General features: G+C 33.7%; 1 protein-coding gene across 3 annotated transcripts in view; it reads left to right on the forward strand.

The window, feature by feature from the left end:
- Positions 1-15,279, forward strand: part of LOC145683717 (uncharacterized) — a 163,699-nt gene that overhangs the window by 42,173 nt on the left and 106,247 nt on the right. For all 3 annotated transcript variants that reach the window (XM_081755182.1, XM_081755180.1, XM_081755181.1), the window contains exon 3: positions 14,215-14,257. In XM_081755182.1, coding sequence (XP_081611308.1) covers positions 14,215-14,257 — 43 coding nt within the window. The remainder of the gene's footprint in view (positions 1-14,214; positions 14,258-15,279) is intronic.

Raw genomic sequence — 15,279 nt, forward strand, 5'->3', positions numbered from 1 at the left:
ACCTAAGTCTTAGAATTAATCATATCATTATATGTTCAATAAGCTCAATAATGTCCGTCAATTGTTTACCTGAGTAGAACCAACTGTTTTCTAGAAGTGTGTGTGTACTCAAACTTAAGAAGTACCACAACAAAGGAAATGAATCCCTGTACACTACCTCATCAAGGACAATCACGTGGTACAACGTCTTGCTTACGTTTATATTTGGCGGGAATAATCAAAACCAATGACGCATTCTCAAATTATCCTACAAAGTTTCAATGTACCAATGTTCTGGACTCCTAATCCCATCATAGGTCAATAACCGATCACGTGATCATAATGATTTACCCAATGAATGAGATACTATCCAATTTAAGAACAATTACCAATTATTGATATGACAATAAGAAATGTACCCCTCCCAAAATTTAAGATTGGTACACAAATACACCTGTGTCTTATGAAAAAGTAATAAATCCTGTACTTATTCAATAATAAAGCCGGTCAATAACATTTAAATTTTGAATATTTGGTCATAAGAGGAATACCAATGAGTCCTAGAAAACGTTTACCGAATTTTGTTATTTGATAATTCCCAAATTTAAAAGGGAACATAAATATATAAAGGTAATAAACCATATAACGTGCTAAATAGGGGTCAATAACTTCCGAAATTTGATTTTTGGTAGTTCTTTACCCATGAAAAGGGAACGATGTGGACCATCCAAATTTATAGTGGTACATATTGGAGACCTGTACTATGATACCAAATGCTTATATTAAACAATTTCTAAAACCGAGTGGATGAGCCAAAATACCCCTCCCAAATTTTTAAAGGGTGCGTCAATGTACCCATGTCTTATGATAGGAAATGAACCCATATACATGACCATATAACCATATAAGGTAATAGAACCTCATCAAAGGGGAGAAATTGGGCCAAAAACCAAACACATGGTACAACATATTGCTTATGTTTATATTTTAGCAATTTTGTACCCCTAAAAGAGAACGATGTGGACCACCCAAATTTATCATGATACATGTTGAGTCATGTACTATGATACCGAATCCCTCCCGGGGTGCATCAATGTACCTATGTCTTATGATAGGGAATGAACACCTATACATTACCATATAAAGTAATAGGACCTCATCCAAAGGAATAAATTAGGTCAAAAACCAAACACGTGGTACAACGTAATGCTTACGTTTATATTTTGTCAATTTTGTACCCCTAAAAGGGAACGAGGTGGACCACCCAAATTTATCATAATACATATTAGGGTCTTGTACTATAATACCAAATGTTTAAATTGGGCAATTTCCAAAATTTAAGGGGTGGGCCAAAGTACCCCTCCAAAATTTTTAAAGGAGTGCACAAATATACCCATATCTTATGAAAGGTAATGGACCCCTATACATGACCATATAACTAAATAGGATAATAACACCTCATCAAAGGGGATAAAATCGACCAAAAACCAAACACACGGTATAACGTATTGCTTACGTTTATATTTTGGCAATTTTGTACCCCTAGAAGGAAACGAGGTGGACCACCCAAATTTATCATAATACATGTTAGAGTCCAGTACTATAATACCAAATATATAAAATGATCAATTTCCAAAATTTAAGGGGTGGGCCAAGGTACCCCTCCCGGGGGTGCACAAATGTACCTATGTCTTATGATAGGGAATAGACCCCTATACATAACCATATAAGGTAATAGGACTTCATCCAAGGAAATAAATTCGGCCAAAATACCAAACACATGGTACAACGTATTGCTTACGTTTATATTTTGGCAAATTTGTACCCCTAGAAGGGAACAAGGTGGACCACCCAAATTTATCATAATACATGTTAGGGTGCAGTACTATAATACCAAATGTTTAAATTGGTCAATTTCCAAAACTTAAGGGGTGGGCCAAGGTGCCCCTCCCAAATTTTTCAAGGGGTGCACAAATATACCCATATCTTATGAAAGGGAATGGACCCCTATACATGACCATATAACTATATAAGGTAATAACACCTCATCAAAGGGGATAAATTGAGCCAAAAACCAAACACGTGGTACAACGTATTGCTTACGTTTATATTTTTGCCAATTTTGTACCCCTAGAAGGAAATGAGGTGGACCACCCAAATTTATCATAATACATATTAGGGTCCTATACTATAATACCCAATGTTTAAATTGGGCAATTTCCAAAATTTAAGGGGTGGGCCAAGGTACCCCTCCCAAATTTTTCAAGGGGTGCATTAATATACCCATGTCTTATGATAGGTAATGAACCCCTGTATACGCCCATATAACCATATAGGGTAATAACACCTCATCCAAGGGGATAAATTAGGTCAAAAACCCCCGAAATTTGACTTTTTGGCAATTTTTTACCCATGAAAGGGAACGAGGTGGACCACCCAAATTTATCATAATACATATTAGGGTCCTGTACTATAATACCCAATGTTTAAATTGGTCAATTTCCAAAATTTAAGGGGTGGGCCAAGGTACCCTCCCAAATTTTTCAAGGGGTGCATTAATATACCCATGTCTTATGAAAGGGAATGGACCCCTGTATACGCCCATATAACCATATAGGGTAATAATACCTCATCCAAGGGGATAAATTAGGTCAAAAACCCCCGAAATTTGACTTTTTGGCAATTTTTTACCCATGAAAGGGAACGACATAGACACCTAATACTGATAGAGGTACATAATATGGTCCTAGGCTACCACACCAAATTTTTAGATTTGGCAATTTCCGAAATTTAAGGGGGGTGGTCCTACGTACCCCTGCCAAAATTTAGGGGGTGGGCCAAGGTACCCCTGCCAAAATTTAGAGGGGGTGGTCCTATGTACCCCTAGGTCATTGACCCCTGGCCTTGGGGCCCCTCATTGAGGATAATCAAAAGTTCGATAGGGTGACGCCATTACTACTATATATATATATATATATATATATATATATATATATATATATATATATATATATATATATATATATATATATATATCAAAATAATCGTATTGGTATTAGCCTTTGTAAGAACAAACACTTATAAATAATACGTAAGCGAAAAATATTTAAGATAAAATAAAATAAAACGAATTAAATATATAATCGTGAACAGATACAAAAGCGAAAAAAAACCTAAGTAAGATAAATTTTAAAGTTAGTTTCCTAAGGAAAGAAATTGATTTTCTCACAAATCGAGAAAAAGTAAGAATTATAACATTAAAGATACAGTTTGTGAATAGTGGTTTACGAAATGTCAACTTGGCTATTATAGATATAAATTAAAAGAGAAAAATATTTTATGTAGGTAATAAATTAAGTTTGAGAAAAACAAACTTGAATTTTCTAGATTTAGAGCATACAGAAAATTTCGGAAGGTTCTGCCGAAAATGGCATGATGAAAGCTGTATATAATGCCACGTCAATCCGATCACTTTGAATGAGCACGACAAAACTGTTTCTCACATAAATGTTAATTTCATATCTAAAAATTCTTCAATGCTCTATTCTTTATTTGTGTTCTGTTCTGACATCGAAAAAGGATACAAAATCTTCTACCAATCTTTGTAGTTTTGGAATTCATCGAAATGAAGTATTCACATGTCTTCTTTGCTCTGTGATATCAGAACAAGATACAAATATCACCATACATCCTTCGAAATGGATCCATTATTTACTTTTGTCCTCAGGTCTATTCAGATGAATTCATTCTTCGATTCAGAATAATAAAAGTGACAGTAACTATCAAAATAAACATATAACATAAACAAAGTTTATAAATACATAACTTTATTTTTTTATTCTTCACATTTCTTGTTAAAAGTATCAAAGTTAGAAAAATCTTTACCGCCTCTAATGTATGATAGTAAATAACAAAATTGACCATAAATAACCCATGGTAAATATTTTTCCAATTATCTTCTTAAGAAATCACTCTTCATAATAAAAATAAGTGCTAGCGATAAATTTTGTAAGTTAATAAATTGTTAGATCTCGTTTTCGGAATAGAGTATAACAAAAGGTAACGTTGTATCGCAAAAGTACTAACATAAAAGAAATGAGACATGAAAAGGATGGTGTAAAACATAAATGAATTTTACCAGTATTTTAAACTTCTTCTAAGAGGTCACAATACGTCGTGTATGATGTTATATGTACAATACTTTTCTCGGAGTGCAACAAAACTTTAAGTAAGTAAAAATAGTGTGCACACAGAAACTTAGATGTCAAAATCTATCCTTCGTTCATTTATGCTGAGTATTGACTTTGGTAAAATAACTTGTTTTCCAACCACTTGATAATGTAACATTTAATTAATTTCCTGTTATATAAATTTATGTAATATTTGTATACGAATGAGCATACTGACATTTTCTACATTGATGGGAAACTAGATTGAAAGTAAACTCTGTTGGGTTTCCCAGTTCTTTTCTCCTAAAGATGGGGGGCTCGGTGGCTCAGTGGTAGAGCGTTCACCTCCGGTGCTTGGGGCCCTGGTTCGATCCCAGCTCGCGCCGCGTAGACCTTGTGGTGGACAAACACCGTGTAACTGGGTTTTCTCGGGTTCTCCCGTTTCCTTCCACTTTTTTCATTCCACCATTTCATTCTTTTCTTATAATCACCGTCTCCTTTAGCCTAACCGACATACCTGTGGGACGTAAAACTCAAAGATTGCATTTCTCTTAACGATGAAAAACACTGTGTATTTATGGTCAACGAAATTTTGCTCCATAGAAAACTAGTACGACACAAGAGTAATGCTGGTTGCGTACATTTTGGGATATAAAGGTTCATCTTGCTATCATGTCAAGGGATCATAATATTTTCATTAATTAAAAAATGTTGTTCATTTTAATTTCTAATTGTAATAATATCAAAGATTATTTATTTTGGTTTTGGTATGTGTAATGGCAGAAAACGTAGTCTGCAAATGTAAATGTTGTAAATTGTCTAAAATGATATTATGTAAATATAAGCATTTTGTAAATTTCTGTTAATACAAAGACATTGCAACAAACAGCGTTGTGTAAGTTAGGTGAATTACAAATGTAATATAAGGCTCTATTTAAAGAAAAATTGGTTAACTAAAATTTCTTCAAAAAACTCTTGTACGTATATGATTTTGACCCACATTTCAAAAGTCACTTGCTGTAATGCAAGTTCCATTGTGACATAGATACTCTCGTCTATTTGTCCATTAGGCAAAAGTAAAATTAGTCAACTTGGAAAATGAGTGAGGTTCAAGTGATCAACAAAGTAACATTTACAAATAATATTTAATATTACAAGTTTCAATACATCAAAGTTACTCCTTAAAAATTAGGCGTAAATAAAAAAAAAAAAACAATAAACCGGTAATAATAGTGAATACTCCAAAGATTGCTGCATTTTGCGCAGTCAAACTTCTGAAAGTTAGTGGTTATCTTCATCGTATTACAGATATGACCCAATTCACCTTTTTCTCTTTTACATAAAAAAATATCATACACTTTAAGTTACATATCTTAACATTTCGTTACACAAACTCACACTTTACACATCAAATATTATACTAAATTTGTGTCAATGTTATTATAAAAGTGTCTCCTATTTACACTTATAGTTTTGTTTTGTCAACTCAAATCAGTACCGGTAGTAAAGAACCGAAAAAATACCTCATTAGCACATGATAAGTGCATTCATTAAACATTAACAAAATAGGTAATTTAAAATATACCTTAAGCTAATGAAAACAATTGTGTTTACTCCAACTGGTCTATTAAATATAATACTACATTACAAACGCCATTTTAAAAATGTGCCAATCCAAGTTGTGGTATGTACAGTATACTTAACCGTTACTGTCACTGTTACGAATTTCGAATAACAGGATCAATTTTAAATGTCTCTTCGAGACCATTACTTTTCTTTTTTAAAAAGTATAAAATGCGAAATATTTATTCATCAGTAGATTATAAAATATGAACGCAGACTCCATGTATTTGCCCGTAGCATCAGAGGTGGGTTGTGGTTTCCTACTCAGTGCTACTCGGAGACGAAAGAAACCTCTTGCCCAGTGTAACGCGAAATTAGGTAATATCATTTGCCCATTGCACCGCGAAGGTAGGTAATACCTTTTTACCAGAGCAGCGCTGAGATAGGGTAGGAGCCTTTATACCGAACAGCGTAAAGGAAAGGATATTGAGTCTCTCCTTCCAAGAGCAACGCAAAGATGAATGTAGGAATGATCAGCTGGAACTGGTGCTTTTTGGTCTCGACGTGGTCTTATATAGCCTATTTTGGAGGTGGAACCTGTGAAGGAGTTGTAAGAATAATTTATGGCTCTCTGTTTTTCTTCTATTTCTTCATATCCTGCTTCTTTCGGCTGCTTAACGATCTTCGTAAAGAACTGCATGTTGATGTTTACAAATATTAGTTGGGACTGTAATATATTATCTCAATATTGTAGCTGGAACCACTACGACAGTACTATTTTAACGGCGAGAAGTAAGTAGTTTGCAGCACATCATATTTGTCTCTTACAATTATCGGTGATTCTATTCTTTTCACCATTCTTTTTGAGCCCGAAAGTTGGCTGCGTTAATGGAGATTTCGAAATTCCAATCTTATTTTGGACGTTGAAGATAAACGACCGTACTCAGATTGTATTAGTAAAAAAAAAAGTACTTCTGACGATTATCATGTTCTACAGTTACCTGACAGCATTATAGTTTCAGTTTACCCTGATAATCATTTTAATGTTCAAATAAGCTTCAGATGGTTTGACATTTAATCTAGTATTCACGTTTGTTCATTATATTTAGTTGTGAATTACATATGCCCCCTGACTTTAGATATGTTCATCTTGTTCCACAATCTTACTAGGAACACACAGTTTACCCTATTATAAAATTGAAAATTGTTTCATACGTGCCGTGGGTATCTCCTCAATTTTACAAATAAATTACTATTAAACCGCCTTATGTATTATCCTTTCTCGCTGAAGGATCATATTATTAAAACATTATTTAGTTTTATTTCGTACTTATATGCTCGATGTCTCAGACATCTTTAAAAATATGTTTCTAGATTACGTCATAGAAATAATACTTACGCTGAAACATATAATATATGTATTACCATTTATCTCGTTTCCCGTTTTCACATTGCATGGTTCTTGGAGATATTATGAGTTTCTTTTTCTTATTTTCTCTAAAAATTATTCAAAAATAAGTATTTTTCTGTTCTGGATATTCAAGTTATTTATCCTTCTGCTTTACGACTACGTGGCGAGTCGGAAGAAGTCGAAGTTTCTCTGATTGTGTTGAATCGGTGCTATGCCTGTAGACGAGTACTTTACATTTTTTGAATAATCTCATTTTCAATTGTACATTTTTGATATCCCATATGCAATATTTGTTTTTTCAAATTTAGAATTCTCCTTGAATACCCCAAAATTGTTATTATGGTTTAACTAGTTTATAATCCGAAGACCTGAGGCTCCCGTATTTTAATGTTTTGGTTTCATATAGTTGTTGAAAATAATTTAAAAAGTAATACGGTCGAACAATACTAAATTGCAAGAGTTCTATCCTCTGTATCTAGATAAGGATTTGCTAATTTCTTCAAAAGGAAAAGAGCCGTATGTTCAATTTCTTCTAAGCATATATTGAAAGCTAAATTTATTAGTTTTGTTTTACGAAGTGCAACTGCAGTGTCAGACTACTGATGATGGTGTCTTAGGAGTAACTCCGTACTATGTAAGGAGAACTAGAATGACAGTGTGATGTGAACTGTTAAGATAGCGATAGTGTACAAATGGGCGACCTGTCTGATTCAAATGAGTTGTTCTCCCTTCAATATGTTATGGGATAAACAAATTGCCATTGTGATGGTTGTGTCGTATTGTAGAGTGTACAAGGATATGACGACACGCAAAGTTATACCAAATCACATCGACGAAGAGAAACAAATATGACAAGTTTGTAATGGTAACACGCAGAAGGAAATCTTCAGTGACAGGTCGAGCCCACCATTAACGAGTACCATTACTCAGAAGCTTTGTACGAACAAATACAACAAGCAGAGGAACTCAAGCAGAAAATCCCACATCACACCCACTGAGATTACAATTACAGTCCGTCAGGAGTTATATGACATGGATATACGAGGCTGGGTTTATACAACAAGCAATAAGCGACGAAAACCATTTATAAGCGATTAAATCTATTATCACGAAACTCAGGTGTCACGAATAGGCAGCGAGTGATTGAAAATGTGTGATATGATATGATGAGTTACCCTGTATTATATTTCAAACTATGGACAGTGTTCATGTGTGGCTGACTCCCAAAGAATCATATGAACTACAGTTAATCCGCCCAACAGTTAGACATAATAGCAGTTCACTGATACATTGGACCCCAATACCCTGGTTTTGGTTTTCTTAGTGTTCACGCTCACTGGTTGCAACGCTCTGAGTGATTGTCTTGTCATGTTATGGAGCCACGTTTATCCTATGATCTAGACGCTATAACCGCCACCAGGTAATAAAAGTATTTTTGTGGACACTCTGTATATTTCGTAAAGACAGTGATTATTGTTTTCGATTTATACTTTATTCTGCGACGCAAATAAGTTCTTTATTCGGTGCGAATTGCTTCCTTCCCAGACAAATGGACCAAGAAGTGTTTCGTTGTTTTTTCATACATACATCCGGAACGTTAGTTTGTCTTGAGAACATTTCAGTAAGCGACGAAGCTCCCCAGTGTTTCCCTCTGACTTATTAATATGTACAGTATATATTCTACAGTTATTTGAAACTGAATTAAGTGCTTTCTATAATCCCTTATGGAAATATTGCAGTAGATTAAACCAGATCAGAGTAGAACCCATGTTCAACAGCCAGAACGACGCCAGCCACTTCGTTTTACCAGTTCGTTATCTGTACGTTCACATGCTCGATTTATCGCAATGTCTTGATCGTCGTGGCCAGTGGAATAATATTAACATCAATTCTTTTCCGTATTCTACAGGCATGTACATATAGGTGATTTAACCTGAGTGCTCTTGAGGATGAACTGCCAACATTGATTAGTTCACCAACGCAGTTCGTATCTCAAATATCTAAGTTCGGAGATTGTGACTCCACGTTTCTAGGCAGCAATCACGCACGTCGCATCGAGCATCAAGTATAACGTTGTGTTAAGGGGCACAAGCTATTACCAGGTGGAGAACGTTTTCTTACGGCTAGTCCCAGAAAGTAAATCCCAGGTTCACATACCTTGTGCGTCAAAGTTATAAACGCGCCCTGTAACATTATCATTCCACTTTGGGGATTACCTATTTTTACTGAGGATAAACGTCGACATTTGAGAATTATTTGGAGCAGCAACTATATTACTTCGTGGGATTATTCCGACAAGTTTTCCCCAGTGCTAATTCCCCAAGTGCATTAATGGTGTGAGAAAAGCATTTATAGTGAAATTATTATCATAATCTTCCATTCTAATATATAAAGTGACTAAGGGCTATAATGCAGTGAGAAAGTGAAGTATGATTCTATTAATGGAAATAATTATACATGTGCAGTGTTAAGGGTTGTGATTGTTTCTCTTGTTTATTTTTTCTTTTTAATAGTATTCTAATAAATAACTATAGTGTCATTTAACTAAGCGTGATTTCGTTGTGTGCGTGTGTGATGTTTGTGTGCGTTATGGTCTCATCGTCCTTGAGGTTCTCGAGACGAGACATCCGAACCAATCGGTGCCTAATACTCATCTCACTATTGAGACCAAGGAGCAACTCGAAAACGATTTTGTAATATTTTCTTGGAGAGGTCCTTCAACGTCTTACCGAGGTAAGTCCAAGTTTCCGATACATACTCATTGGCTAGGCCACGAACAGCGACCAGGCGATTACAAATAAATGGTACCCGGACCGAGATCCAACAATCGATTACAGAAAATGACACCCGAACTGCGACCCAACACTCTGAGCGATTACAACGCTGTTTCTGGAAAATGACGTCATAGGGCGGGATGATAGTGAACTTTTTATTCAGCTGGAACTACTGCGGCCTTTTATGAGTGACATTCAATGAAGCTAAATAATTTCCTCGGACCTCCACATAATAGAACGTCTGTGCCCAATTTGAAGCACGAGTGTTGTGCAGATTTCCGCCTACACCCTCTCTCAGGAAAATAAGTAATGCACTGGAAACGGTGAATGGTGAAATAATCATCTTGCTACCATTCATGACCACTAAGTCTCAATTCCACGTCACATTGAAGCTATTTTGAAATAGAGAGTTGTTTTAATTCGATATTAATTTGGTAAGTTACATTTTTACATGTATCTCTAGTAAATCGATAAGTATCTACCTATGAATATATATGGCTAGCAACTAAAGCGATTGATTTGGTTTCTTATGAAAATAATCTATGATGTTGATCTTAAAGAGCTTGCTTTAATGGAGTTAGTATCTCAAATTAAATTGTCAACTTCTATTCATCGCAGAATTGGTAGACATTTTCTGTTTATTACGTTTATCTTTCAGTGTCCTTCTTTTATTTTCCTTTTATTAGTTATGTTTGAAATGTGAAAGGATCTTCTAGAATTGTGTTTACTAATAATTAAGAGTTAAAGTTTATCCTTGGTCCTTGATGCTAATTGTTATTTCATTAAAACGAAATATTGAATAAGTATGTAGCATTCCTAAGCGATAAAACAGAAACTTAGCAGAATATATTTTTTTACATAGCATCATAAACTGTTTATAAAATATTAAACTACCCGCGAGGCGTTTGGCATATAAGATATAATAGTAATAATGATAATAATAATACATCATGTAGGAGAGTAGTAATGGGATCCTACGTTATAGGAGCTCCCACGTAGATGTGTTGATAGGATATTCTCTTTTAACGCGAGAGACCCGGGTTTGTTTCTCTGGGGGAGCTCATGTGGTTTGCAACTCACATCCAGTTTCAGGCAAACAATTCATATAGCCTCGCTACTGAAAGAAACGTAAAAGTCGAATCAAATTAAATCAAATTCTACGTGAATTGTAATATTGAATTCGTGTTACATTTTATAAGTATGTTTGAAATACACGTAACACAGCATGAATTTAGTGACAATTGTAATGTTATTGGAGTTCTGTATTATCCACACTATTTATTTATGCTTCATTTTAAATAATTACAAGTATTTCTTAGTAATCATTGAAAAACTAAATACGACCGCTATATGCTATTCTTTCTCTTTGGTGGTTTTATCTGAAATGAGTGCATAGCCTTACAAATCAGAATAATGGCACGCCTTGATGATTGATCCAATTAGAGTGAAAATGGGTACATTATTGAAGCCACTTCTAAATAAAGAGTTTGTGAATCTTTTACTCTTTACGTGCTTGGTAGGAAGCACTTTGCATTTTACCCTAAATTCTCTCGGAGGGACACACACTGCCTTAAATGATTGTTTAGCTATTGGTATTCTTCTTTTCATTGTATTCTAATAACAGTTGTGTATCCAATATTATTGTGAAAGTAAATCAATGCTACACTTTAGCCTAAGTGGCGTTTGTCTTAAAATAATAAAAGTAATATATGTTCAATGCAAACCCCCTTTTTGCATTCATTTTAGTTATACGTTTTACATTAAAGCGAACTTTGAAATGAATTTACCTACTTTATACTAAGAGGGCCTCAGGAAATAAAATATGAAAGTCATTTATTATTTAAGCACGAATCTATTAATCATTGATATGTTTTGATATTTCTAAGTATGTTATTTCAAGTTCATGGTTTGGACAAATTTCATATGTGTATCTAATACATGAAATAGAGTTCTCAACTTCATAAAAAGGTTAATCAAAGTTGTAAGATTTATTTGTTTTCGAATACACGAGTAATTTGAAAGAAAATTCATTTTAGCAAATCATAGACAATCACTACATATCAAATTTAATTTATTTTTAATTAACCTTTTCATTTTCTTCTTTGACTCTTAATCCTCTGTTTTTCTGTTCTGTTTGATTCGCTCCTTCAACCAAAATTTTGAATTCTAATTATTCTTTAGTATTTTATTTAGTTATAACTTTAATTACATAAAGTAAATTCACTTTGACATTGATAATCATTATGTGTACCCTGCCGAACTTGCTGGTTCCTCAACCTGAAGCTAAAGCTACAATGACCTATTGTACTCAGCTAACTTTTTAAACACCAACTATTCATGTTAATAATACATATGATGCTACCGCCTCTCCATCATAATATAACTAGTATCCACGTTTTAGGAGCAACCAATATTATTCTTTTCCTCTACAATTTCCCAACACATATCTGTCACTTAATTTCGATTGCGATAATTTTCTCTATCTCCTGTTTTACATACAAACGCATTTCGAAATCTTTCTTATTGCATAATATCAGGTGCGTTTACTTGTTTGGGAGTATGACGCCCAAAAGAGAAGAAGACATAATATTTACCAAAGAAGAGAGAATTAATCTAAAAATAAATACATGTTGAAACTTCATTAAACTCCTATGAAATTTGTTTTTGAAGCTCTCCAATTGAAAGGATACAAATAAATGACTTAGTACTCATAAAACATACACTTTTATTTAATCAATGCAGGGAGATTTTTACTTTAAAGTTTAAGCTATCTTTATATTTGTGTGTTTCCAAAATTTAAGAAAAAGATACTATTTCATTAACAAAATGAAAACGTATTTGTTAATTTAAATAATTTATACAGTCGCAAAGACAAATTCAGTTCATGAAGTAAGGAATGCAATATTTCTCTCTATTTACTGAAGTTCAGACAATATGAAATACTTGAGCCAGTTTCTGCAAATGCTCAAGTGTTCAAATACTTCAGCTACACGCTTCAGACAACGTTTAATAGTACATACTGAAGAATTAGTAGAATAGAAGAAACGAGCAAATAGCAGTAAACGTTCTCACATTTACTTCTTAAATTAAGTCTTGACATTCTGCTGTATATTATGAGAATGTTTATTTAATAAACATGAGCATATTGTAATAGATGTTCTCGAAGATGTTTGTGAAGACAAGAAAGCTTTCAGATACGAAAGTAGATTATGTGGACTATTTCATGCATTATGTGGACTATTAAGAAATGTGTTTTATAAAATATGAAGAAGAAACCGTTCAAAAAGAACTCACCTTAAAACTAACATTCCTTTGAAAATTTTTAAACTAATAATGATATATAGTGCTGGAGGTTTATCAGTGAATGATTTCTTTACGAAATATGAACAAAACTGCCTAAATCGCATTAGAGACTACCTTCTGTTAAGTACGTATCTCAAGCGTAATTACCCCTTGATACTTTTCCTCAGAACAGCGACTTATACAATGTTATAGGGCTGTAAATAAAACACTTATATAAATGAAATAAAGTCGTTAGAAACGATTTTAGACAAAACCAACAATAAAAGAGATCAACCTGCATGAAAATATCCAATTTTATTTTAGGGTAACAAAGATATTCAAAAAGCTCTAAGGTCTTTTAAACTTTCGCAAAACATTACGATTTAGATAGGCTGAATAGTATGGTGCTTCGGGAAATGTGCATGACCACAAACAGAGGGACGAATGGACTGACAGACATTCAGAAATCTCCCGTTAACTAGACTCCTTGAAACATACAAATTTGGTAACACAAAGAATTTACTGGCTAAAATTGCTCTAGGGGTAGTTGCCCATTCTATTACGTCTGTGACTCTACTGCAAGTTGATCTACCTCATGGTTTTAATGTTGGTGCATGCATTTTCGGGTTCGGGTTGGTGCAAAGAACCGGGTTCAGTTACCCGCATAAGCTTATGTTGTTTGAGTTCCACGTTAAGCTGTAGGTGCTTATCTCATATGCCCTCTCTGTTGAAGTTGGTCCTATACTCAAATTCATGAAATAAACAAGCAAATTGTAACTTCAAATGTTTTCATTTCTTAAAATAACTTACGGCTACACATGGTTAGATCATTTCAGTATAATATTTTTCTCAGTTTTTATTTCTAGATACCATACGATACTTAAACAATATTTAAAGCCTTCAATGTGTCTATGATTTAAATAATCATGTTAATTATATTTTTGATTATTAAACTCCAACAGTGGCATTCTTAGTCATATTTTAAAAGTACCATATTTTGATCACTCTTACTAAACTAAAAATACGAATATTTCAGGTGTCAACAGCTCCTGCAGAATATAGATTTATGACGAAAAATGGTTAGTATACACTTCTTTCTTATTTGTTCAAAAAGAATATTAGCGGTGGATTATGATCGTTGTATAAAGTTAAAAGCAGAAACTCTCACACGTAAATTTCTAGTACAAGAAATTATTTTATTCACTAATATGTAAGGTGAAGAAGGAAATCAAATATGCTACTTGTCCTAGATTCCTATAAACTTTAATGTGATCTATCTACCAATGAGGACGGAGTCTAGCTTGAACCACTAAAATGTAACTGATTCTTGATCTTTGATATTTTCAAGTAAGGCCGATGATACCATGTAGCAATATATTCTTGCCTTCGTATAAAAACATAAATACAATATCATCGTTATTATTGTTTTACGAAAGACATGTGCTCTTGGTTCAATTTTATTCTTAATACTTACCTATTGCTGTTGTATTCTCTTTGCATAACTAATGTTGCATTCTAGAAAATTTAGTCTTATTTTTACAAGTCCGAAAGAAGTTTGTACAAAATGTCAAACTTCGATCATTTAGGGTTTTCGATAGCTAGTAAACGTAGAGAGAAAGTTAGCCTTATTCAGAGGTCGCATTTAAAAAAAAACGTTTTTTACATAGTGTGTATTTCAAAGGGATTTGCTGCATGTGCAATTTTCTCGATGTTGATGTCTTTATTATGCAATATATACTAAATAGCAATATATTGTACTAAATTGGAACATGGAGTCAAGCTTCGAATTTTTCTCTGATTTCCATAACGTAATATACACAAACAAGAGTACAAAAATGTTTTAAAAACATTTTTTATGATAATAACAAATACACTCACTTCGGAAACAAAACTTTTGAACCTAAGTTTTATAATTTCTCGGAATATTAAGCAAAATGTTCGAAAGGATACAATATAACGCAATTGTCTGCATGAGCCATAGAACTATCAGAAGAATCAATTGTCCTAAGCAAAACGAGAACCCTACGCTTCTCTGCGAAGGGTCTGTCCTGGCAAGATAGTGAAATCGACCCTTGATCCAAATTGGGTCGCTATTGGGCAA

Source organism: Thermobia domestica, chromosome 4 (assembly GCF_964235325.1).
Source record: "Thermobia domestica chromosome 4, izTheDome1.hap1.1, whole genome shotgun sequence".
Lineage (NCBI taxonomy): Eukaryota > Metazoa > Arthropoda > Insecta > Zygentoma > Lepismatidae > Thermobia > Thermobia domestica.